This window comes from Perca fluviatilis, chromosome 2 (assembly GCF_010015445.1).
Source record: "Perca fluviatilis chromosome 2, GENO_Pfluv_1.0, whole genome shotgun sequence".
NCBI lineage: Eukaryota > Metazoa > Chordata > Actinopteri > Perciformes > Percidae > Perca > Perca fluviatilis.
Genome location: NC_053113.1, coordinates 14,647,665 through 14,674,019, shown reverse-complemented (window position 1 = coordinate 14,674,019; position 26,355 = coordinate 14,647,665). Strand labels below are relative to the sequence as shown.

The following is a 26,355-nucleotide window of genomic DNA, read 5'->3' as shown; positions in this document are numbered from 1 at the left end:
GTTTGGGTTTAGATACCCAAAACCCAGGTATGACCCTGACAATTAGCATATGTTTCTTTTTTTAATAATTTTTATTTTTTTTGCAGTTAAATATCAAATCAAAATCTCTAATTCATGTCATTGAAATTAGAAAATGAACTATCAAACTTATGTTGCATTAAGTGAGTCCACTGCTAAATAACTAAATGATACTCATTACCAATTCAAGTAAATGCCTTTGCCTTCATTTCAGCTCAGGTTTATAGACTTACAGTTAGAGTGGTTATAAAAGACAGAGAGGAAACCCATAATGCTGCTGCAGGTACCCTAACTGTAGGGCTTTAATAGATCAACACTGGGTTGGACCGGTGGCTAGGATATGCATGCTGTGTTACTCTGACGACTGCTGTTGCTTCATCGTAAGTGTGTGAAATGTCTGGTATGCCCTGGGAAGAAATGTTTGCTGCCATTGAATGTTTGCTGCCTCTGGAAGATGTCAAGAGCTGGTATTACTGTCTCTGTCACTAATACACATTGTGTTCCATTGGAAAAGAACGTGTGTATGTGTTCCTGTATCTCTATCTTTGTGAGAATGAATGAGTTTTTGTATTTTAGAAGGGCCAGTATTGCAGCCAGCTCCTGCGCCAAAATCATTTCATCACCAAGGACCCTGAAGGAATAGTTCAACATTTGCAGAAATACAATAAAACGCCATCTCGGGCCTTGGAGATAGCATTGAATCAGGCGACCTTCTATAATTAATTAATGCTAAAATCCCCCAAAATGCTAACTTAGCTATCTGCTCAAAATCAGGTAGTTTAAACCTTGGATGTCTTGTATGTCGTCATCCTCTTTAGCTTCATTAGAAACGTCTTTGTGTGCAGTCAATGGATGGTCATCTCTAGGACAGAGTAATGAGGATGTGTGCGTGTTTGTGCGCGAGTGAGTGCGGGGGGCAGTGCTGTCCTGGTTGGCAGGGTTACAGCTGTGTCCCTTCTGCTCTGCTCCACAGGATAAGGAGATGGAGAAACAGAGGCTTCTGTACCAGCAGTCCCGTCTACACAACCGTGGGGCTGCAGAGATGGTGCTGCAGATGATCAGTGCCTGTAAAGGTAGCTGCTCTTTTTTTTTTTTTTTTTTTTTTTTTCTCTCTCTCTCTCTCTCTTACACACGTTTTTGTCACTTGTGTGGACATTATAGGCTATCATTATCTGAGCTGCATAAATGATTAATTACCCATCTAGGCTAATTTGTATATTAGGTCATTTATTTTAACTGTATATCTATTATAGATCCCTTCAGCCCAGTCAATTGAATGCTGGGATAGTGATGTGAGATGCATTGCGTTCCCAGGTTTAGTCCAAATCAGATCAGTGGCTTTTGAGATACTAAACAAAAAAATGTCAATGTTGTATCTCACCTATTATAAAAATGCTGAAAAGCAGTGGAGAGAGAATTCTCCCAGGTTTTAAGGTAAATAAATGCTGTAATGTTGTAAAATCCTGGCACAGTGCAATACGATGCACAAAATATTTATTGTGATGGCAGAGAGGATTTATCTCTAACTTGTTTTTTTAATTTTAGGGTCACAAATTGTTGCACACCACCAGTGGTGGAATGAAACAAGTATATTTACTCAAGTACTGTACTTGTATTATTATTATTATTTTTATTTTTTTTTACTATTTACATTTCATGCAACTTTACATTTCTACTTCACTACATCTCACAGGAACATATCGTACTTTTTACTCCACTGCATTTCTGGGACTGCTTTAGTTATGAGTTAATTTCAGGTTCACAATATTAATACAAAATATAATTAACAAAACATTCTGATATACAGTGAATTAGTTAAAATTAGCTCCACCTTTACCAGCTTCAGCAATACAGTGATGCTTACAAATTAATGCATCAATAATCAAATCATATAATATTAATATAATATATATAATATATCATATAACATTCTGAAATGGGCCTATTCTGCATAATGAGCACTTTTACTTTTGGTATTTTGCTGCTAATACTCTTGTCTTGTACTTCTACTCAATTAAAATTTTAAATACAGGACTTTTACTCTGAACAATTTAAAGTTCCAATGCTATGCTACAGTGTACAAATACTATATAATAAAGTAATAAGTAAAAGATCGGAGTACTTCTTCCACCTCTGCACACCACTGATGCCTCGTCCTAATTCAGGCGTACCTGGAGCCATGGTTTCTTCCACGCTTAAACTGGGAATCTCCATCCTCAATGGAGGCAACAGTGATGTACAGCAGGTAAATATACCCTATGAGAGTTTTACAAAATATATTTTAATTAGAAAGTTGGAATAAAGAGCTCAACCAAATGTTCTGTTTTTTTTTTTTCAATACTGCTTTTGGTTTCTGTCTTCCTGTCTGTGTGCAGAGAATGCTGGACTATCTGAAGGATAAAAAGGATGTGGGATTCTTCCTTAGCGTTCAGGCTCTGATGCAGACCTGCAGGTCTGTCATGAATGATTGTTGTTAACCTCTCTTGTTTTTGATTGTTGAAGTTTTTAAGACACTTTAACTCCAAACATTGCTTTGAGAAGGGCTTATTCAAAGTAAAAAAAATGTAGGACTGACTAAATATTTGATCTTTACAGCGTTTTGGACTTGAATGCTTTTGAGAGACAAAACAAGGCTGAGGGACTTGGGATGGTTTCAGAGGAAGGCACTAGTAAGTATCGTCGACAGCTGAACACACTGTGTGTACACGTAGCAGTCTGTATGACAAACACACACTGCCACATACCTGTTCTGTTTCATTGTGCATCGGCTCTTGATATAATCTGACATGTTTCCAGTTCCAGAGTGTAGTCTATTCTTTTGTGCACCTGTTTGTCTGAGTGTGCCTGTTTGTGGATGCCTGGTTGGAGGTATGTTTTCATGTAAGAGTGTTCAAGCCACGACACTCTTGTGGTGTTTTTCCATACACGCGCTGCCTTGGCTCGACTCGGTTTGACGACAGAAATTTGCATCAACAGGGCTACCCGCTCGAAGGTGCGTCTTTAACTTTAACGCAGTTTTTTTTTTTTTTAAAGTAAAGTTGACGTTAAAAAGCAGCGTGCTGATCCGTGGCTGCAACAACTGGTCATAGGAGCAGCTGTAAAACCTGAAAAAAAACCCATTTCAATTAATTTCCTATAAATTCTTCATGTTAAAAGTCTGCTGCTATTTTGTTATTTAAAAGCTTTTATTATGAAGCAGCAACATTAGGAAATGTTGTGTTTTCAGCAGCGGTAACTAAACACAACTTAGTAAAATAAAGCAGATAACTGAAAGAACAAACAGGGACGCGGTAGAGAAAATAAACTTCAAACCACAGAGATTCAGTTAGAAGCTACTAAAGTACTAAGCATCAAACGGACACTTTAAAAAAACGTCTTGCACGGACATGAATAAAGTCTCACAGCACACCCTTGTGTGAGGGGGAGAAGGGGGGGTCATTACTTCTACGGTTTGGCTGTGGTCGGCGAGACGTCACTGCAACCGGCTTGTAGGCGGGGTCAGGCGCACTTTGGCCGAAACTGGAGAAGGCACAACTCGGCGTGTTTAAACTGATAATGGAAATGCAAAGCAGCGTCACGGTTTGACTCAGCAAGTTTGGCGCGGCCAAAAGTGCCAATGGAAAACCACCATTGTGTTAGTCACAGCATTTTGACTATTGATGTATGAAACTGTTTATCATCCACTGACAGCCATGAGATTTCTGGACTCACTGCGTCTCTTCTTGTCTTTCCCTCTCCTACGTCACGTTCATTTTTCCCGTTTCAACCCTTTACCCCTCATGTCTTTCCTACCTGTCATTTTGCTGCTCTCACGGTTCTCAGATAAGAAGCTAGAACGTGGTAAATGATCTCATATATTTACTTTCTTTTCTTTCCCTCCTTTCTGTCCTCTCTGTCCCTTTTTAACTCTTAATCCCCGGACTAGATTTTTTCTTTTCTTTGCTGTGACCTTAATATGAATTTTATTTCACACCCAAGGACCCAGTGAAATCTAGCTTTACAGTCACTTATCACAATAATACACTTGCTGCTGTAGCTGTCCTCTAGTCTTTTATTTCAGCCTTTTTTTCCCTCTGGAAGTGACTGTAAGGTTTGATTTTCCGCTTTGAGTGCTTTATCACAGATCTACTGTAACTCCGACACTCTTACGACCGATCGCTGGGAAGGAAAGGTAGTACCTCCTTTTTCCTCTCCCACTCAGTTCTCTCAAGTAGATCATAGAGAACTACACCGACCCTGTGTCCTAGAAACTCTGAAACTGTCTCTCTAAGGATTGACCTACACAGCCAGACCATCTGTGTAAAGCCACTGCATTAAAAATCTTCACATTCCCTAAAATGTCTCCTAACTTCTGACCATTTTAATTTAATCCTGCTTTACCACGCAGTGCTATTTAATTGTGGCCTTGTAGTTGGAAAAACTCAACAAAACAGGGAAGTCTGGCAGCTGCAGATCTTTACCACACCAGGCAGTGGTGCGCATTGAAACGCTGCCGCTTTTGTGCACAGGGGCCGCCGAAATCAACACAAAGTGAAAGTTCCTCGCTGTAACTTTAAAAAAGTTTTTTTTATTTTATTTAAGATTTTATTCTAAAAACATGTTGACTCTGTATGTGATCACAGCCCTTTGCTTGCTCCAGATTTTGGATTATTATTTTTAATTTATTTATTTATTATTTTATTTTATTTATTTTATCATTATTATTAACAGATTACAGATTTCCTCCCCTGGCACTGAGTCCATGTTTGTTATTATAGGAAAATATGAAACCTAGCAGCACCGCCACGTTTTTGTTCTGTTTATGTTCTGACATGATTCAATCTGAGCATGCTTTTTCATTTTTGACAAAGAAAGAGATTCAAGTAGCTAGTTTCTGATGGCATGCTAATAGACAGTTTTACAAATTGTATTTTGCATGGATAGGATTTAATATTTAAGTCAAAACCTACTAAAGTAAACTGCCCACACATAAAAGGTTACTCACGTTCTTGTAAGAAACTTAGTTGTCGTTTTTCAGTCCACCCTGACAACAACAGGAATTTACTCTTCATTTTCCACAGTAGATATATATTGGTGTGTATCGAATAGTTTTTCTCCCCAACATCCATACTCATAGCTTACTGGAGTTTGCAGAGTTCAGTAGATCTGTCCTGCATGAGTAATTTCTGTGTTCACTATCAACATCTTAATGTTTCATCAGTTGTATATATATATATCTGTTATTCCCTTGTTATTTGTCTTCATTTAACTGTGTATTCCATGTCCATTTCCATGTGATGTGACAAGTGTTTGATGTGCTGTCCATTTGAGTTTTGTTGAGTAATTGTTTTCTGTAGAAAGTATCTGGAGAGCTAGACAGTGGTAAAGTTTGGGGGAGGGAGCGGTATGGCAGCCTCAACCTCCCTTTTCTGCTGACAAATGGATGGGGACTCAGAGGTCTTTGTTGTTTTCACTAACATATTCTAATGAAAGCAGGGGAGTGGAATGAGATGATGGTACTTACAATTTTACTATTTTTGCAATGCACGTGTTTACAGTCACAGACACTTGCATACATGGATGCATACATACAAGTACACTAATCAATGTCCCTTAATTGTCAACACACACACACACACACACGCTTTAGTTTGATCTACTGTTGATATTTTTGCTTATCGATAATATTTCACTACTAAATCTGGCAATGCTTTGTGGTATTGTGCATTGTTTAGTGTGTATCAGTAGATATGTAATGTTCAATTGGATTACCATAATCACCATTTTACCAGATTCTTAATTAACACAGTTGATGCTAAATCAAAAATCTAATCTGAAAACCGTTTATTCTGTTTTAACAAGTCGTTTGGTTTCAGATTTAGCCTAATTTTACTTAAAACTCTAATTCCTAGTGCTTTTTGAATCAAGAAATTGGACAGACCACTGTACTAGTTTAAATAAAATGACTGTATTCTGTAAAACGTTGATTTGTCTTTAGAACTGGTGAAATAATCTTTTGTCCTCAAATGTAATTTTAGGACAGTAATTGATTAAAATATTACTTGTTAAGATGGAGACTTACCAGTGTATTGTTTATTTGCGAGAAGCTTGTTTTTCCTTTTAGTAATAACTGATTACACATAATTAAAAAGCAAGGGAAATGGCTATTTTTCCACATGTACTCTGTACTGGGACTGTTGAAACTGTCCTTTCAACAAGATTAATTTGCATGTCCTGTGTTCCTCTTCCCAGATGAGAAAGTGATGGCGGACAATGAATTCACGTGTGACCTCTTCCGCTTCGTGCAGCTTCTTTGTGAGGGCCACAATAACGGTGAGTCTCTTTACCAAAGGTCGTGTTTCTAAGTGACCAGCAAGGAGAGTGCGTGCTCATATTAATAGTACTGTATATTACCTATTGTTTCAATTGTTGTAAACTCCATTTAAAGCGCATCTTGTTTCCATTGTCCGCTTTCAGATTTTCAGAACTACTTGAGAACTCAGACAGGCAGCACCACTACCATCAATATCATCATCTGCACTGTGGACTACCTGCTGCGACTACAGGTCACTCTGACATACTGATGGCGGTTCACTGCTCTTACTCCCATGACTTCAGACTGGAGCCTCCTTTTGCAAAACCCCCACTTTGTTTAGTTGATTGTTGGTGAAAGTTAGATCTCCACAGCATGGAGCAGGTTATAACTGTGAGATTCTTGTCTTTGCTAGAGGAATCTTTTGTTATTTTCGAGGGAAGCTTTTTGGATTGTTGTTCATTTCAGTCAACCAGCACACATAGATGTATGTACATGTACACACAGAGGCTCTCTGAATCCCTGGATTGTGTACTTTAGCAGAAGCACTTAACTGTGTATTGACTTTGCCAGAGAGCTGCTTAAGTCCAACTAAAGTGACTGGCAAGCTAACCCCTCCTCAGGGAAGAGCTCAATAATTGGCAAACAAGGAACTCAAACAAACGGAACATCCCAAGATGTATAGATAAATTTAAAACATAAATGTACCTTAACTTCATTTATTAAAAAAATACTTTCATTTGGGCCAATTTGATAGTAAGATAGAATACAAAAGTAACATATGTCTGCTCTACCAGGTGAGCTACTCAGGCGCCCATACAGTGCCTTGCGAAAGTATTCGGCCCCCTTGAACTTTTCGACCTTTTGCCACATTTCAGGCCTCAAACATAAAGATATAAAACTGTAATTTTTTGTGAAGAATCAACAACAAGTGGGACACAATCATGAAGTGGAACGAAATTTATTGGATATTTCAAACCTTTTAAACAAATAAAAAACTGAAATATTGGGCGTGCAAAATTATTCAGCCCCCTTAAGTTAATACTTTGTAGCGCCACCTGTTGCTGCGATTACAGCTGTAAGTCGCTTGGGGTATGTCTCTATCAGTTTTGCACATCGAGAGACTGACATTTTTGCCCATTCCTCCTTGCAAAACAGCTCGAGCTCAGTGAGGTTGGATGGAGAGCGTTTGTGAACAGCAGTTTTCAGTTCTTTCCACAGATTCTCGATTGGATTCAGGTCTGGACTTTGACTTGGCCATTCTAACACCTGGATATGTTTATTTGTGAACCATTCCATTGTAGATTTTGCTTTATGTTTTGGATCATTGTCTTGTTGGAAGACAAATCTCCGTCCCAGTCTCAGGTCTTTTGCAGACTCCATCAGGTTTTCTTCCAGAATGGTCCTGTATTTGGCTCCACCCATCTTCCCATCAATTTTAACCATCTTCCCTGTCCCTGCTGAAGAAAAGCAGGCCCAAACCATGATGCTGCCACCACCATGTTTGACAGTGGGGATGGTGTGTTCAGGGTGATGAGCTGTGTTGCTTTTACGCCAAACATAACGTTTTGCATTGTTGCCAAAAGTTCGATTTTGGTTTCATCTGACCACAGCACCTTCTTCCACATGTTTGGTGTGTCTCCCAGGTGGCTTTTGGCAAACTTTAAACAACACTTTTTATGGATATCTTTAAGAAATGGCTTTCTTCTTGCCACTCTTCCATAAAGGCCAGATTTGTGCAGTATACGACTGATTGTTGTCCTATGGACAGAGTCTCCCACCTGAGCTGTAGATCTCTGCAGTTCATCCAGAGTGATCATGGGCCTCTTGGCTGCATCTCTGATCAGTCTTCTCATTGTATGAGCTGAAAGTTTAGAGGGACGGCCGGGTCTTCGTAGATTTGTAGTGGTCTGATACTCCTTCCATTTCAATATTATCGCGCACAGTGCTCCTTGGGATGTTTAAAGCTTGGGAAATCTTTTTGTATCCAAATCCGGCTTTAAACTTCTCCACACCAGTATCTCGGACCTGCCTGGTGTGTTCCTTGTTCTTCATGATGCTCTGCGCTTTACACGGACCTCTGAGACTATCACAGAGCAGGTGCATTTATACCGGAGACTTGATTACACACAGCTGGATTCTATTTATCATCATTAGTCATTTAGGTCAACATTGGATCATTCAGAGATCCTCACTGAACTTCTGGAGAGAGTTTGCTGCACTGAAAGTAAAGGGGCTGAATCATTTTGCACGCCCACTTTTTCAGTTTTTTATTTGTTAAAAAAGTTTGAAATAGCCAATGAATTTCGTTCCACTTCATAATTGGGACCCACTTGTTGTTGATTCTTCACAAAAAATTACAGTTTTATATCTTTATGTTTGAGGCCTGAAATGTGGCAAAAGGTCGAAACGTTCAAGGGGGCCGAATACTTTCGCAAGGCACTGTATATAGAGGTTTACTCCCTTTCCCTACTTCCCTTTCATGTCTTTAGCTGTCCTATATAAATAAAGGACTAAAATGCCCAAAAAAGTAACATCATATTTTCTACCTTCTTCCTGTATGCAGGAGTCGATCAGTGACTTTTACTGGTACTACTCAGGAAAAGAAATTATTGATGATCCTGGAAAGAGGAATTTCTCCAAAGCAATGACTGTGGCCAAGCAGGTCTTCAACAGCTTGACTGAGTACATCCAGGTAAGAAAGTTCCTGTATGAATGATAGATGGATAAAATGTTGAATCATGATACAAAATAATAATTAGGGGGGGGGGAGGATTTTCAAGGGGACTCCATGTGTTAATTTCCCAGTAGTGGTACCTCCGGTTCATGTGCTTGTCACTGCAATACAAACACCCACTGGTTGGAGGGTGGAATCTGTCGGGGGGAGGGGGGCACACTATAGTCAATGAAATAAAACAATAAAGCTATATTTTAAACTTCTGTCTGAAAATAATCTCCTAATATATAGACATGTTTAGTTTCAGAATACTTTGAAACACAAGACAACGTTAAAATATATCCCCTAACATGATGACGGCACTGGGATATCATCGACATTTTTCTGTGTCTGTCAGGGTCCCTGTACGGGTAACCAGCAGTCTTTGGCCCACAGCAGGTTGTGGGACGCTGTTGTGGGCTTCCTGCACGTCTTTGCTCATATGATGATGAAACTTGCTCAGGTAAGAAAGATCCCAATTTATGCTTATCCTTTTTGTAGTCCTACTCTTCATTATCCTGTGTATTTCATGGAATCTTTCTGGAGAGAATACAGACAAATTCTGCATTTTGAATGATCCAATAATGTCTTTGTTGTATTACAGTTGACCAAAAGATGAGTCCAAGCACTTAAAATAGAAATGTATACATTTCCATATGGTATATTTTAATTTATCAGTCCACTCTTAGTATACTAATTTTGTGAACTGTCTCTCTCATGGTTCCTGAAGAGTAAAGTATGTATTTATTTGATTTTTCTTTTATTTTTATACCTTAACTAGCTTTCCCCCCCACTTTACTTTATCAGATTGTTTCTGCCTCTTCATTGAGACACTTCATGTTTAAGACTATAAAATTTTTGATGCTGTAGGTTTGAGCACTTAGAAATGGCACAGGATGTCCTTTGGTCATCTTCCTTTTTAAAATCACATTTAAATGCAGCTGTATTTTTCATGAAATTTCACTTGAATACAACTATATAAAGTAACATGTATACATCAATAGAATTTTACAAAAGGCAGTTTTAACTTTGACTTTTGATTTTACTGCATTGGTATAAAAGGCTATTTATATCTGTTAATCATTCTACTGCTGAATTATATTGTGGCTCCTCTGCACACTTTCCCTGTGTCCCACTGAACGGATTAGTTCACCAGATAGATCTTGTCAACAACATGAATTCAAGTTAAGATGGCAGAAACAATTTGAGGAAATACAGTTAATCCACCTCACCTGATTTAAGTATATATTCATTTCCTAGTACTGACCAGTGATTAGGGTTTGATTGTGCTTTGGACAAACATGTGCTTGGTTTGAATAATGTGTGTCTGCAGTCTGTAACTTATTTGACCTAACAAGGAGCTGCAGTGTTTTTACTCAGTCTAATTTTGTGTGACAGTGTTGATGATGATGATAATAATAATAATAATAATAATAACTTTATTCAGGACACAAGCGTAGTACATTAAAAATGACAATATTTACGAACATATAGCAATAAATATACAGTACAATTCATATAAATTAATAATAGGTCAACAACCTTCACCTGTAATATACAAACAGGAGCACCAATGTCTCCACAGTCTAGATCAGGGGTCGGCAACCTTAGGCACGCGTGCCACCATGGGCACGCGGGACCTTAACCAATGGCACGCTGGCAATATGTGTGCAAGAGAGTTATTGATGTGTTGAAATCATGGTTGAAATGCTGAAGCACTCTCTCATCCGCATGCCAAATTACAACCTTCACAGTTGCGCGACCTGTTATTTACGGTAGTTTGATTGACTCATATCTCTGATTGGGAACAATACAAAGAGGATTACCAACGGCCGCTGGGCCAGATGAACTAACGCTAGTCTTGTTACTGTAAGTAGGCTACATTAAAACCTTTGTGAGTTAAAAGCCAATACTTATCAATGCACTCACCTGTGTGGACCGGCATAAACATGTAGAAAGCGATATTTCAATCTGCTCTGTTTCTGCTCAGTCCACTCTTGTCCGCCACACTGTATTACGCAAACACAGCTCTACTCTGCAAATAGCACATTTTTACAAAACAAGCTAAAACAAAAGCTGTCGGTTTGTAGTCTGTTTATCTTAGTTTGCAGGGAATCTTGAAATGTTGACAAATTCTTATAAACTTCAGCTGGCTGAAGAAACCATCCTCTCCGCTGGAGCGGTAAATATGGACGCATTATAAGACCAAAACAAATACATGTGGCTACTTAATATGCACGTGAATGACGCAATCGTTATGTTGTGTTCTTCATTCTTGATAATGATGCTGGTTGTGTTATTATTATTTTGCCACAGCATTGTTTCATTGTAAATGAGGCATACAGGACCTGCTTATCAGTCCATTAATCATTAAAGTTGGGCTTTTCCACGTCAACTTTTCGCTTCAGGCTCTTTGACGTGATATTTTTACACCAATCAGGACGCTGCATACTAAAACCATGTTTCCATAATCATAATAATAATATACAATAATAATAATTACAAGGTCCTGATTATGAGAAATAAATGTTATCAAATGTTGCTATGGAATAAAATTACAGATTCCCTGGATATTACATTTTGATGTGATGTCATAATTAAAGTTAATGTTGACATGGCACACTAATAAACAAGAAATGTTGAAAAGGGCACTTCATATCAAATAGGTTGCCGACCCCTGGTCTAGATGCATACCTGACAGAGCTGAAATCAATGTGGGCTAAAGCTTGAATCATTCTGTTTTCTGAGACAGACATTCTACACATGTATCGATAAATAAGGTTTCTGATTAAGGCAGAACAGGTAGGCACACCAACACTAACAAACATTTGACTAGCACTACACCATCTTGGTTGTTTTAGAAGCAGTCTAATGCCATCATTATACGCTATAATGTTGAGTGTTACTGATGCTGCTGTTTCAAATGCATTTTTGATTTTTATATCTTGAATTTTGTACAAATGTCAGGATATTATGGTTTGTTTAAAAAAAGCAAGATAGAATAACTTTAGCAACAGCACTAACCGATGAGATGTGGTCATTCAGAAAACCTGTGTTGACACAAAAACAATTGACTTTTACACTGAAAATATGTCATACCATGTTTTTGTATTGAAGAAGAAGGCCGATATGTGCTAATTTATCAAGACTTAATTTGAAAAAGAGGTTTTAAAATAGATCAAATACAATTTGAGGATGTGGCCCGGAAGGAACTGTATCTTAAAATTAAATGATTAGATATAATTTACATACAATCTGTAAATCTCCAGGTTTAGACACAAAAATGAAGTAAAAATGTTGATGATAACATTTTTATTTTCATGTGTAACCCTGTTAGATGCACCCCGATCCTGGACAACGAAATGGCGTAAGAATCTGTGTCTCTCCGCCAGTGCCATCTCATTTAGAGGCCCTTCATGCTTTTTTTGAAGATCTCATGCTTCATCACATTATTTATTACGCAGCCTAATTCCCAAGTCATTCACATTTTCCTCTTTGTATATTCCTTCTGCAGTCATTTTATGGTTTTACTTTGCATTTACCAAACGTTTTGCTTTTACTTGCTTAGTTTTTCTAACAAGCCATCATGTCAGTCAACAGTGACAGACACTGACTGTCGAATAAGAGACAGTTTGAATAAATGTTGACTAGGAATATATTGAATTGAGGAATTTTATATTGTACGAGATCTAAATTGGACAGAGAATTTGTGACTGTTCAGTCAGATTCTGAAAGATGTTATTCCATTGTTAAAGGTGGTTAACAACAAATATAAACTTGAATGACATTTTTAATTAGTTATGCTATTTATTCTTTTTAGTTAGCTGTAATTCAAAATTTTGTATTTTTGTTTTTTTATCTTTCGTGTTGTAGAGGTATTAAAAGGTGACTTTGGGACTTCACAGGTGGCTGAGGCTTGCACATCCTGACAACCTTTTCCTTTAGAGCTTCACCAGCCTGACGACCACTATAATATCTGTCTCAAGTATTTGTGGCTTCTGTTATCTGCTGGTGCAGGTCTTCAGGAGTGCTAAAATCAGCGTCTGCAAATGTGTTTCTGTCTTGCTCCCATGCTGCAGCCACTTTTTCAGATAAAGGGGAAAGGCGGTGCTGTTGAGCAAAAGGCATTTTCTTCCCTTCTCTCATACCTGCTTGTGTTTCCAATGTCTTTCGTGCTGTCCATCATAACAAGTGTATTATTTGTGATGTTAAAAATGCATATTCTTTATTTAAAAATGCAAACCCAGGATCATTTTTGGAGTAGAGCACACTCTGAGGTAGCGTCTCTTGCCGTTTCATGTCTCAGAAAGAAGCACATATCCTCTCAAATTAAAATGGGATATATCATTCAGTACACATTTTAAGAATTTTTTTTCTACCGTTTGTGCTTCGCTTTGCGTTTTGGCTTTGTTGCAGGACTCCAGTCAAATTGGACTGTTGAAGGAGCTGCTGGACCTGCAGAAGGACATGGTGGTGATGCTTCTGTCTCTGCTTGAAGGTATGATGTCCATCCCAGTTTAGTGACGTCCTCTCCTTTCTGTCACATACCCGCTATATATATTTCTCATCCCCTCTCACCTTGTACGGCTTTTAGGCAATGTGGTGAATGGCACCATTGCCAGGCAGATGGTTGACATGCTGGTGGAGTCCTCCAGCAACGTGGAGATGATCCTTAAGTTCTTCGACATGTTCCTCAAGCTCAAGGACATAGTGGCATCTGACGCCTTCCGGGACTATGTGACCGACCCCCGTGGGTTAATCTCCAAGAAGGACTTCTCCAAGGCCATGGACAGCCAGAAGCAATACTCTTCCTCAGAAATCCAGTTCCTCCTCTCTTGCTCAGAAGCTGATGAAAACGAGATGATCAACTTTGAGGAGTTTGCCGATCGTTTCCAGGAGCCAGCCAAAGACATTGGTTTCAACATCGCCGTTCTGCTCACAAACCTGTCCGAGCACGTACCCCACGACACGCGCCTTCAGAACTTCCTGGAGCAGGCCGAGAGCGTGCTGAACTACTTCCGCCCTTTCCTCGGCCGCATTGAGATCATGGGAGCCAGCAGGAAGATCGAGCGCATTTACTTTGAAATCAGCGAGGCGAACCGCAACCAGTGGGAAATGCCACAAGTCAGAGAGTCCAAGCGGCAGTTCATCTTTGACGTGGTCAATGAGGGCGGGGAGAGTGAGAAAATGGAGATGTTTGTGAACTTCTGCGAGGACACCATCTTTGAGATGAACATTGCTGCGTCTATCTCCGAGCCCGAGGGAGACGGCGCGGAAGAGGAGGACGACGAGGAAGAGGAGGAGGGCGCGGGAGACCAAGGAGAGTCTGGAGAAGGAGACGAAGGCAATGGAGACGAAATGCCTCCAGAGTCCGCCTCAGCCTTTGCAGACTTTCTGAAGAGCGTGGTCGAATTCTTCAACATGTTCACCTTCCGTAACCTGCGGCGTCGGTACCGCAAACTAAGAAAAATGACGATAAAGGAGATGGTGATCGGCCTGGCTACATTTATCTACACCATTGTGATGGGTATCCTGATGTTTGTTTATGGCATATGTAAGGGCTTCTTCACACTCATATGGAAGGTGCTGTTCGGTGGAGGCTTAGTGGAGGGCGCCAAGAAGATAACGGTGACAGAGATCCTAGCCAGTATGCCAGATCCCACACAGGACGAAGTTCACGAGGACCTGCCACCTGACCCTGGGGCTAGAGAGGTCCAAGACGCAGACGGGGTGTCAGACCTCTTAGATAACGTGGGAGGAGAGGAGGAAGAGGAGGATAGCGAGGAGCGGGAAGGCGGACGCCTACCTGGTTTCAATACTCCTGGGGGACTCGGGGACTTTGGCGAGACGACAGCTGAAGAGCCTCCGACTCCAGAGGGCACGCCGCTGCTGAAGAGGAAATTGGTGAGGTGTTCCGCCTGTCACTGATGTTTAATGCGTACGCTCTCCATTTTACATTTAATTAACTGCAAAACAATTATTGAAACAGTTGGAAGCCGCAGTGGGAGGACCAGAAGAGGAGGAACAACCTGTTCAACCTGAAGAAGAGGCTCCTCAGGAGACTGAGAAAGCAGAGTGAGTTTTCCGCTTGCTGGGGATCAACATCAAAACCTAAAGATAACGTGTCCTCAGGCTAATATTAAACCGCTCTGAGCTAGGACATACAGCTATATTAGCTGTTTACAAATTTACAATTAAATATAGATTTAAAGTTCACACATTTCAGCGAAAATATGTTAAGTAATTAGTGAATCATTAGCTCTAATTGAATGCAAAATAGATGTAATTCACTTTTTGTACATAAATGTGTCCAGACATTTTAGTGTTGATATTTTAACTGTTTGGCATTACCACATATCTGTGTAGTTATCAGATGTTAAAACAGAGTCCAGAGAAAGTAATTTTAAAGTTTTAAAAAGGACAAGTTTCTCTCCTTGTGTGTCTTTTCCAGCACCGAGAAAGAAGAGAAGGCAGAGAAGGCAGAGCCTGAACTTAAGGAGGAAGAGCCCGAGGTGAAAGAGGAGCCGACTGTGCAGACCAAGGCAAAGAAGGACAAGAAACATGCCGAGGAGGGCTTTGAGCTGTGGAATGAGCTGGAGGTTCAGAGGATTAAATTCATGGTGAGCAGCTCTCCATTACCGTACATATTTTTGAATATTTGCCTTTTTTTTTTTTTTTAAAGGATTTTATTTGGTTTGGACTGGTTGTTTGTTACTTGTTACTTGTTACTTACTTGTTTGGCCATCCCATTGTTTTCTTGGAACACTTTTTTTTCTTCTTTTTTTTTAATAGTAGCCTTATCCCAGTTTACGTGCTTGTGTAATAACTAGTTGAAAATATTTGGCAACTACTTGACAGAAGAAGTTTAGCACATATTCAGTATTTCTTTTTTCATTCAGAATGTTCAAGCAGTAGTGTAACAACAATCACTCCACAGTGTTATTTGTTAACTAAACCAAATGTGAATGCAGTGGAATCAGGCACTAAAATGTGACTTTTGTGCTTTGCTCCCCCACCAACAGAACTACCTTTCTCGCAACTTCTACAACCTTCGGTTCTTGGCCCTTTTTATTGCCTTCGCTCTCAATTTCCTCCTGCTCTTCTACAAGGTCTGTGCATTTGTAACTGACTTTAGACGGCACACACAGTATCAACTCTGATCAAACCTGCAAAATCACCCTTAGGATGTGCCACTGCATCATTATACATTTGACTGGCAAACATTTTTTCACAATTTGTTCGTACACACTACCGGTTTGTGGTCACTTAGAAATTTCCATTCCATTCCATTATAGACAGAATATCAGCTGAGATCAGTTGCATTGTTTTTTTAACCAGGGCAGCAGTTTTCAGATTACATTATGTGCTTATATAATTGCAAAATGGTTCTCCAATGTCTTCTCAGTTTGCCTTTTAAAATGATATCAGATTAGTAAACAGAATGTGCCTTTGGAACATTGGATGAATGGTTGCTGATAATGGGCAATGTAGATATTGCATTAAAGGAATACGCCACCGTTTGTTGAAATAGGGCTTATCACGGTCTACCCTGGCTGTAGATAGGTGGGCCAACGCATTTTTGGCCCACCTATCTATAGAAGAATTAAGGTCTACTCCAAAAAGCATGGCTGCCATCAGCAGGTAGAATGTTTAAAGGTCCCATGACATGGTGCTCTTTAGATGCTTTTATATAGACCTTAGTGGTCCCCTAATACTGTATCTGAAGTCTCTTTTATATAGACCTTAGTGGTCCCCTAATACTGTATCTGAAGTCTTTTATATAGACCTTAGTGGTCCCCTAATACTGTATCTGAAATCTCTTTTATATAGACCTTAGTGGTCCCCTAATACTGTATCTAAAGTCTCTTTTATATAGACCTTAGTGGTCCCCTAATACTATATCTGAAGTCTCTTTTATATAGACCTTAGTGGTCCCCTAATACTGTATCTGAAATCTCTTTTATATAGACCTTAGTGGTCCCCTAATACTGTATCTAAAGTCTCTTTTATATAGACCTTAGTGGTCCCCTAATACTATATCTAAAGTCTCTTTTATATAGACCTTAGTGGTCCCCTAATACTGTATCTAAAGTCTCTTTTATATAGGCCTTAGTGGTCCCCTAATACTATATCTGAAGTCTCTTTCCCAAAATTCAGCCTTGGTGCAGAATTACAGCCACTAGAGCCAGTCCCACAATGAGCTTTCCTTAGTATGTGCCATTTCTGTGTCTGTAGCTATTGAGGAGGAGAGAGGGGGGGCAAGGTGGAGGGTGGGGGTGTGGCCTTGACCAACTGCCACTTTGCTCGTTTGAAAGCCATGATGTCTCTCTCTCATGGGTGGGCCAAATTCTCTGGGCGGGCAAAGCAGAGAAAGGGGAGGTAACCTTGCTCCTTATGACCTCATAAGGAGAAGATTCCAGATCGGCCCATCTGAGCTTTCATTTTCTCAAAGGCAGAGCAGGATACCCAGGGCTCGGTTTACACCTATCACCATTTCTAGCCACTGGGGGACCATAGGCAGGCTGGGGGAACGCATATTAATGTTAAAAAACCTCATAAAGTGACATTTTCATGCCATGGGACCTTTTAATCTACACTGTCATAAAAAGTTTTTATATTTGCAACAGTTAGTTAAAACCTTTTTATTACCACCTTCCTGTATTAATGAGTAATTTATACACTGTGTGCTCAACGTTTTTGAAATTGGATTTAGGCCACACAAATTAAATACACTCAGACTCATTTTGTGTCTGACCTTTGCAGGTGTCTGACAATCCTCCAGGCGAGGAGGAGTTTGACGATCCTGGTCTGTTTGAGGCCTCTGGCCTGTTTGAAGGCTCCGGCGCTGAGGAGGATGGGTCCGGATTAGATGAAGAAGGAGGAGGAGAAGATGATGAAGAAGAAGGTCCCATGTACTACTTCTTGGAAGAGAGCACAGGCTACATGACGCCAGCCATGGCCTTCTTCGGTATCATTCACACCATCATCTCCTTCCTCTGCATCATCGGCTACAACTGCCTCAAGGTAGGGTGTTGTTTGCTCCGCCCAAATATCCGCATATGTTTTTGTGTCTGCCTGTAGGCTTCAAGCAGCTTGTCTTCTTTTCCCTCGATACCCTCCAGGTCCCTCTGGTTATCTTCAAGAGAGAGAAGGAGCTGGCCAGAAAGCTGGAGTTTGATGGTCTCTATGTCACTGAGCAGCCTGAGGACGATGACATCAAGGGCCAGTGGGACAGGCTGGTGCTCAACACTCCGTAAGAGCCCTGTCACGTTAAAGGATGGCTGGATGGGCTGTCAAAGTGATCGCGTTAACAAAACTTAGTTTTAACAGAATAATTTCTTTGACGCAGTAACACAGTTTTAGTTATGATAATGATCTGATATGATGGAGTCTCTGAACATGTCCAACGGGGGATGAACGCTGAGCGGCAGTTCTGCCTTGTAAACATCAGATTTATGAAATGTCTGTATGTGTGTGTAATGTGTGTGTGTGTGTGTGTGTGTCTCTTTAACTCAAGGACAAAATCTGTTGTAGCAAGTCTGGCTGCCACCGTGGGTCACCCTTAGCACAAACCATGACGTGCGCCTTTGGTTGCCCGGTTTCTCTCTGTAGTCTGTAGTGCACAGTCCAGTTGCTCAGAGCTTTTAACACAGATCAAATAGACAAAATATTTCTATAATATATAGATATATAGATATAATCTGTGGTGTGTGTCAGTCATCTGAAGGTCCAGCACCCTACTGCATATAAAGGGAGAGTGTCAATTAACTCACCTGGCACTGCTCTAATGAGCTATCTCTTCCTTCCTTCCTTCTCCCCTGCAGCTGATTGCAAACCATGCCCACCCCAACACCCGTATTCATTTTATTAGGTGTTGATATTAATTAAAGACTGAATGTTTAATTGTAGTGTGTTTTAGGAGCCTGAACCGGTAGTTTTCATGTTGCATGCCAGTCATGCTCGGGTCAGGTTGCACACCTCTAACATACGGCGTTAGTAATTGAGATCACTTTTAATCAAATGTTTATGATGTTTCTCTGTCAACGCAGATCTTTCCCTAACAATTACTGGGACAAGTTTGTGAAAAGAAAGGTGAGTTTTCTCCAGACAGCTTTGATTCAAACCATCAGCAAAATGGCAGGGATTTTGTCTTGCAGTGACATGACATATGTGTATGACATCCAGGTGCTGGATAAATATGGTGACATCTACGGCAGAGAGAGGATCGCGGAGTTGCTCGGTATGGACTTGGCTTCTCTAGACGTCAGTGCCATGACGCACGAAAAGAAGCCTGAACCAGACACCTCAATGTTGAGCTGGTATGTACAGTACACTCGTTACATAAACCGTTCAGATTTATGGCACATATCACAGAACACATGTGTCCTTCCCTCTGCAGGGTCACATCTATTGACATCAAGTACCAGATCTGGAAGTTTGGTGTTATTTTCACCGACAATGTGAGTTAAGGAAGCAGTTCACGGTATACTTTAGACAATGAGAGAATCTGTTTTTGAGTGTGACTGACAGCCCCCCTTTTATTTCTTTTTTAGACCTTCCTCTACCTGGTTTGGTACTTGTTGATGTCTCTGCTTGGACACTACAACAACTTCTTCTATGCCGCTCATCTTCTGGACATCGCCATGGGTGTCAAAACCCTGCGCACCATTCTGTCCTCTGTTACTCACAACGGCAAACAGGTCTGCACACTTCCACTCTAATGATGCATCACGAGGGTTTCTTGCACCACTGACCATGCACTAATGTCACATCCTTATCCACCTGTTCCTCGCAGCTGATGATGACAGTGGGTTTGCTGGCTGTGGTGGTGTACCTGTACACCGTGGTGGCCTTCAACTTCTTCCGCAAGTTCTACAACATGAGTGAGGATGAGGACGAACCGGACATGAAGTGTGATGACATGATGACTGTGAGTGGAGGGCAGAGATATGGTTATTGGTTACAGGACAAATCTGTAGTTTTCCGAAGGGTCAACTTTAGGGTTGATTTTCATTTTTTTTTTTTTTCCTCACTCCCTCGTGCAGTGCTACCTGTTCCACATGTATGTTGGCGTGCGTGCCGGCGGTGGCATAGGAGATGAAATTGAGGACCCAGCCGGGGATGAATATGAGCTCTACCGAGTGGTGTTCGACATTACCTTCTTCTTCTTCGTCATTGTCATCCTGCTGGCTATCATCCAGGGTATGGGTTAATAAGTGGTTATCTTCTTAAACAAAAGTGCTCTATGTTGTTTGGGGGGGAATTAGATGCTCCCCTGGCATCCAACTGTTATGCTGCACTCAGACATTGTGTCAACTTTACAGTAAAGAAAAGTCACCTGCAATGTGGCTGTACAAATACAAATTAAAAGTTAAAATTCTGCATTAAGTTAAGTTTAACTTTTAACTGCAAGTCACTACTGTATATGAAGAGTCAGTGACATTTCATATCACTTAAGACATTGGCGCCCGCTTGTGGTAGTATCCAAAAAGACACTGGGGTGTAAACATTGTACCAGTGTTTCCTTATGATTGTCTGAAACAAAAACGTGTGCCACCAGACTAATTTGAAAGTGCTATAATCACAGACAGAATTTTAATCTTAGTGCCTTTAAAAGGTCTATAATAAATATTTTTCTAATAACAGTGGATCGAATGATTGGTTAGAAATGAGAAATAGGTTAATTGTAGCGACGGGCCCACAGAGAATTATCACCTCATTCTGCAGTGCCCCTCAACTCCACAGAGCATTATTGTGTCTTTCTGCTTACTGTTTAAGTTTTTTTACGGCCCAGAACTTTACAGGTTTGGTTCAGTCTCACTGCTCCCACTGCAGCTGTTTTTTATCAACAACAAAAAAAGATCTAATACGTTACCGTATGTACTGATGTTGTCCTATCTTCCCGTGTTTTCTGATGTGAAGCTAGGAAAGACTCCTGAGTGAACAGGGCAGAAACGTCACAAACAAAGGGGGAATGTAGTGAATAAGAAAATGTGTTTGAGAGGTCAGAAAAAAGGGTTTGTGACTACAAGTTTGCAGTTTTGAATTTTAGACCTGCTGGACAAATCTTTCCAAAAGCAAGCAGTCTTTGTTGAGAAGAGCTCTGATCTTCAGACTGTCTTGTCTCTCAGGTTTGATCATTGATGCCTTTGGAGAGCTGAGAGATCAGCAGGAGCAGGTCAGAGAGGACATGGAGGTAATATAATGAGTTTCAGAGGGATTTTACCAGTCACTTTACTTAATCCACCTTCCTTTGTCCTTCAGTAACAAGGCAAGAATGTGCTTAATCTAAGCTGTCCTTTCTCCCCTCTAGACAAAGTGTTTCATCTGTGGAATTGGAAGCGACTACTTTGACTCTACGCCACACGGCTTCGAGACACACACCTTAGAAGAGCATAACTTAGCCAACTACATGTGAGTAACTTCTTGGAGAGCCGATGTGTAACACTTTTAAATACAGTGGGCTAGATTTACTAACACTAGCGCAGTTTGCGCTGCGTCCGTTTATGCGAGTTCGGTAATAGCGCACGCTATGCTTCCACAGTTTGCGTAGTATTTATCAACCCTGACACCCATCAGGCAATCAGCGTCTTTCTCCGCCCACTATACCGTAAATTGCGCTGTAGCAAAGCAGTACTGGTGCTATGATATGGCTGAGTGCAGACTGCGATATTCCCATAGCTGATGCTATGACTGTTTGAAATGATCCTGATGCCAATATTTGTAATGTAGCGAGGAGTTTAACAACTGCTGGAATGGGATGTGAACGCTGAGTGGGAGATTCAATTTCATCTTTGATTTCTTCCAGTAACTCTAATATTGCATGGCTGCTTGATCTGTAACGCTAAATGATGTTGTGTTCACTGACAAAGTGTGATTCTTCTGTTAAAAATATTTTCAGCCTCGCCTATGTCTTCGTCTTGCTCAAATTGCTGTTGCCATTTCACCAGCGGCATTAAGGTCTACGAGGAAACTCGATTGCGGCTGGTTTAAAGAGGCAGAGAATTTCCCCCAGAATAGAGGCGCGCGCTTGCTGACAGTCTTTGTAAATACCACGGAATATATAAATTAGGTGCACTTGCGCTTTATCCTCCCACCTTTTGGGTGGAACTCCCAATTTTCCACCGACCTTCCCACGAACGCATATTGAAAGCGCAACTTGTCTCTTCTCGCTCATGTGGCAGACAATCTGCGATTTTACCCAAGTGCGCCCTGTTTGTAAATAGCCCGCATCGGTTACGTCCGTCTTTGCGACCAATTAGCGCCTGGAAACAGGCGCAAACGGCTTGATAAATCTAGCCCAGTGTGTTTTCCTTTTTTTGTCATGTTTGGACGTGAAGAGGAAAATGGCGTGACAGATATTAGCGGTGTTAATGTTGAAGTAGATGATTGGACCATCTTGTCCTGATGAATTTGGCCTCTGAGAAGACTAATTGTGAATAATGGCTTTTCTTACCCCTCAAATAACCAAAAACCCTCTTATTATGTTGCATTGTTTTTCTTCTCTCTCCATTTTCTCTTCCAGGTTCTTCCTGATGTATCTCATAAACAAAGATGAAACAGAACACACAGGACAGGTCGGTTAACATACATACATTTAAGATGTATAAAGATGGTCACGGTGCAGCCCTCATTGGTTGTTTGTGTCTTCGTAAAATCATTCTTTTTTTTTTTTTTTCATTTGGATTCTGTGTTTCAGGAATCATACGTGTGGAAGCTGTACCAGGAGCGATGCTGGGACTTCTTCCCTGCTGGAGACTGCTTCAGGAAGCAGTATGAGGACCAGCTCGGATAACGTCCTGCAGCGCCAACGTCTTGAGGGACAGGAAGAGAGGAGAGGAAAGAGGAGTGGAGTGGAAAGATTAGAAATTTAGAAATTGAACACGTCTGTCTTAGTCATATACCTTTAGTCTGCGCATTTCTCTCCTCCATTAAAGCTATGCACACTTTGACTGCACTGTTGCACCACCTGCAGCAGAATGTCGGATGTTTATAGATTTGAGAAAAGCAGAAGAATAATATCAGAGAGGCGTAAAAAAGACACAAGAAGCCAGGGGCCTTTTTATTCCGCTATGAATACACTACATGGCCTTTTTGGTGTAAAATATACATGGACTGCCTTGCATATCAATGCATTTATACAAAACGGGCTCTTTCAGTCGCTACTGCTGTAAACGTTTTAGTGCCTATAGCAATGTCACTGCTTTAGCGATCAAATAGTTTTAGTTTCAACACTTTTATTTGAGATTAGAGTGGATATGTTTTATTTATATTGTCTGTAAGGTTGGGATTTTTTTTTTTTTTGTCATATGTGGCTGCTGCCGTTTGATACTTACATTTCTGATTTCTGGCGTTTGATCGAGAGAAAGCGCTTTTGAAAGAAAATGATTCAGCAGCTCACAGTCGTATCTCCGAGATGCTTGAGAGGGAGCAGTGAACATTTTAGGCGTGCTTTCGCTCCTTTTTCTTCCTCTCTCTCGGGAGTTAGGAACCCGTCCTCAAACAAGCGATCATGATAGGAAACTCTTGTCGGACTGAAGTGCCAAGATAACAAACTAATTAGCATCTGCGTACGTGACATATACCAGTGTGAATCAGCTGTATAGACAAACCCAGTTTGCACTCTGAAGTCTTACAATGCGTCCCTGGATGTATGTGGCCCCTTATCTCCGCTGGTGTCTCGGTCCCATTTAAGATAGTGATGATGTACACACATACAGTATAGGAGGATACCAAGGGTGTTTATTTATTGTTTATATGCAGATCAAATCTCTGAAGACGACCGTTTTAGCCCGTCTGTATTTCTGGCCAACAGTCTGTTTTATGACAATTTATGCACAAATAAGTTTTTGTCAGTGCATTAAAAATAACTAATGAATGTATTTAGTGTATACATTATGTCCAAAGTGTCATGTGTATAACTTGAGTAATGTCTAGGCTGCTTAGAGGCCTTTTAATGAAAAGACATATTTTACATAAATCATAGATACATATATATTTTTTTTTTCTTCAGGGCTTTGAAGAATTTCGCCGATCATGCTTCTTTGTCGGACTTGAACATGTCGCGTGTCCCGTTTGTGAAATCCACAATGGTGAAGAGACTTGATCTCACACTGAAGTAAATGCCCAGTTTGCAGTCAGAAGGGCGCGTTAGCTTTTGTTTTTGCTCGTTAGGTTTTTATGATAGATATTTTTAGGAATCCAGCATATCAGTTTATTTTTCTCAAATCCCTGCGTTGATCTCAGACACTTCTGTCTCACTATGCCTCTTACAGATCACAAACAAACTCTCAAACTCTCTCGCATTTAATGTCATGACTCACTTTGTCAGATGCAGAGCAGTATTTTGTTTGCTGGCGACTCTGAAGTCTGTATTTGCCACGTGGTCCACACGGAGGCAGCTGACCGTACGGAGCTGAGTGTCCTCTGACTGAACCCTGTGTTTCAATACAGAATAAACAGATTATTTTAAGGAGAACTGGGATGTGTCCTCATTTACATATATGCTTTATATGATGTTGCTGTATCCGTGTGTTTGAGCGTGTATGCTCTTGTTCTACCTTTTTCCGAGGACCAGTTTTAGTATGAAGACATTTTTGGGAAAATTAGGACATTTTGTCCAGTCCTCATTTACTCAAAGTGCTGCAAGAATTAGGTTTAGGCTTTGAATGCCCTATACGTCATTACAAGTATAGATGTAAATGTGTGTGCAGAAGGACATCTTTTATATCCATTCATGTTAAAACAAAAATACGTACAATGCAGACACCATTAATGCATAGTTAAAAAAAAAAAAAAAAAAAAAAAAAAAAAAAATAAAAAAAAAAAAAAAAAAAAAAAAAAAAAAAAAAAAAAAAAAAAAAAAAAAAAAAAAAAAAAAAAATTTTTAATAAAAAAAAATTTTAAAAAAAAAAAAAAAAAAAAAAAAAAAAAAAAAAAAAAAAAAAAAAAAAAAAAAAAAAAAAAAAAAAAAAAAACTTTTAAAAAAAAAAAAAAAAAAAAAATATATAAAAAAAAAAAAAAAAAAAAAAAAAAAAAAAAAAATAAAAAAAAAAAAAAAAAAAAAAAAAAAAAAAAAAAAAAAAAAAAAAAAAAAAAAAAAAAAAAAAAAAAAAAAAAAAAAAAAAAAAAAAAAAAAAAAAAAAAAAAAAAATTATAAATTTTTTTTAAAAAAAAAAAAAAAAAAAAAAAAATTTAAAATTTTTTTATTAAAAAAAAAAAAAAAAAAAAAAAAATATATAAAAAAAAAAAAAAAAAAAAAAAAAAAAAAAAAAAAAAAAAAAAAAAAAAAAAAAAAAAAAAAAAAAAAAAAAAAAAAAAAAAAAAAAAAAAAAAAAAAAAAAAAAAAAATAATTTTAATATTTTTTTAAAAAAAAATAAAAAAAAAAAAAAAAAAAAAAAAAAAAAAAAAAAAAAAAAAAAAAAAAAAAAATATAAAAAAAATAAAAAAAAAAAAAAAAAAAAAAAAAAAAAAAAAAAAAAAAAAAATAAAAAAAAAAAAAAAAAAAAAAATTAAAAAAAAAAAAAATTATAAAAAAAAAAATAAAAATTTTTTAAAAAAAATTTTTTTTTTAAAAAAAAAAAAAAAAAAAAAAGTTAGATTATCCTTTAACATCCTCTTTAAATGCGAGGAACATTTTTCTTTGGAGACATAATTCCACTAATAAAACACTTAATGTCGTTGTGCCTTGACAAACGTAATTATTAGCAAGGGGTACGCTGATTCCAAAACTGATTGTGAAATGACGTTATGGAGATGCCTACTGTTACACAATATAGTTTATTGAATCAAATGTTCCCTCTCAGGCGTCTGTGTTCCAGTTTCATGTTGGCTTTGGTAAATCTTTATCTTAACCAAATGTCAAAAGTGGATTGTTTAGCTTAAACATTTCAGGAAACACCCATGTATCACTTAGACAACCTTTGTTTCCTGACAGATTGTGTGTGTGTGTGTGTGTGTGTGTGTGTGTGTGTGTGTGTGTGTGTGTGTGTGTGTGTGTGTGTGTGTGTGTGTGTGTGTGTGTGTGTGTGTGTGTGTGTGTGTGTGTGTGTGTGTGTGTGTATGTATATGAACAGTGTGCATATTTACTTTGTAAAGCATTTGTTGGAATGACATACTGCCTCCAGTATATAAATGAAGTTGCACTATGCTCTCAGACGTGTGGTAGATAAGGTTTACTTATGTTTCTGTTTGCCTTAGGTAGGCGGATGGATATTACAGTATATGAATCATACATACACCTTTACACCTACAATTCTTTAAATCTCAGCGGAGTAAAAAAAAATCTGGTTTCTAACTTAATGTGCTGGATGGAGATTATGTCTCTTA

The 26,355-nt window shown here is 39.1% G+C and overlaps 1 protein-coding gene across 5 annotated transcripts in view; it reads left to right on the top strand.

Annotated features, from left to right (window-relative positions):
* ryr1b (ryanodine receptor 1b (skeletal)) overlaps window positions 1-24,504 on the top strand; it is an 85,714-nt gene extending 61,210 nt beyond the window's left edge. For 2 of the 5 annotated variants that reach the window (XM_039826092.1, XM_039826082.1), the window contains exons 81-105: window positions 992-1,091; window positions 2,184-2,263; window positions 2,394-2,470; window positions 2,614-2,687; window positions 6,250-6,330; window positions 6,475-6,563; window positions 8,877-9,005; window positions 9,385-9,489; window positions 13,443-13,524; window positions 13,621-14,930; window positions 15,016-15,101; window positions 15,478-15,646; window positions 16,049-16,135; window positions 17,790-18,050; window positions 18,149-18,279; window positions 19,076-19,118; window positions 19,212-19,345; window positions 19,426-19,486; window positions 19,580-19,726; window positions 19,822-19,956; window positions 20,072-20,228; window positions 21,158-21,222; window positions 21,340-21,440; window positions 22,552-22,603; window positions 22,726-24,504. In XM_039826092.1, coding sequence (XP_039682026.1) covers window positions 992-1,091; window positions 2,184-2,263; window positions 2,394-2,470; window positions 2,614-2,687; window positions 6,250-6,330; window positions 6,475-6,563; window positions 8,877-9,005; window positions 9,385-9,489; window positions 13,443-13,524; window positions 13,621-14,930; window positions 15,016-15,101; window positions 15,478-15,646; window positions 16,049-16,135; window positions 17,790-18,050; window positions 18,149-18,279; window positions 19,076-19,118; window positions 19,212-19,345; window positions 19,426-19,486; window positions 19,580-19,726; window positions 19,822-19,956; window positions 20,072-20,228; window positions 21,158-21,222; window positions 21,340-21,440; window positions 22,552-22,603; window positions 22,726-22,821 — 3,852 coding nt within the window. In that variant the 3' untranslated portion in view covers window positions 22,822-24,504. Of the gene's footprint in view, window positions 1-991; window positions 1,092-2,183; window positions 2,264-2,393; window positions 2,471-2,613; window positions 2,688-3,840; window positions 3,859-6,249; window positions 6,331-6,474; window positions 6,564-8,876; window positions 9,006-9,384; window positions 9,490-12,363; window positions 12,394-13,273; window positions 13,304-13,442; window positions 13,525-13,620; window positions 14,931-15,015; window positions 15,102-15,477; window positions 15,647-16,048; window positions 16,136-17,789; window positions 18,051-18,148; window positions 18,280-19,075; window positions 19,119-19,211; window positions 19,346-19,425; window positions 19,487-19,579; window positions 19,727-19,821; window positions 19,957-20,071; window positions 20,229-21,157; window positions 21,223-21,339; window positions 21,441-22,551; window positions 22,604-22,725 lie in introns of all 5 variants that reach the window. The other 3 variants (XM_039826058.1, XM_039826066.1, XM_039826075.1) reach the window with 3 other exon arrangements.
* The last annotated feature ends 1,851 nt before the right edge of the window (window positions 24,505-26,355 follow it).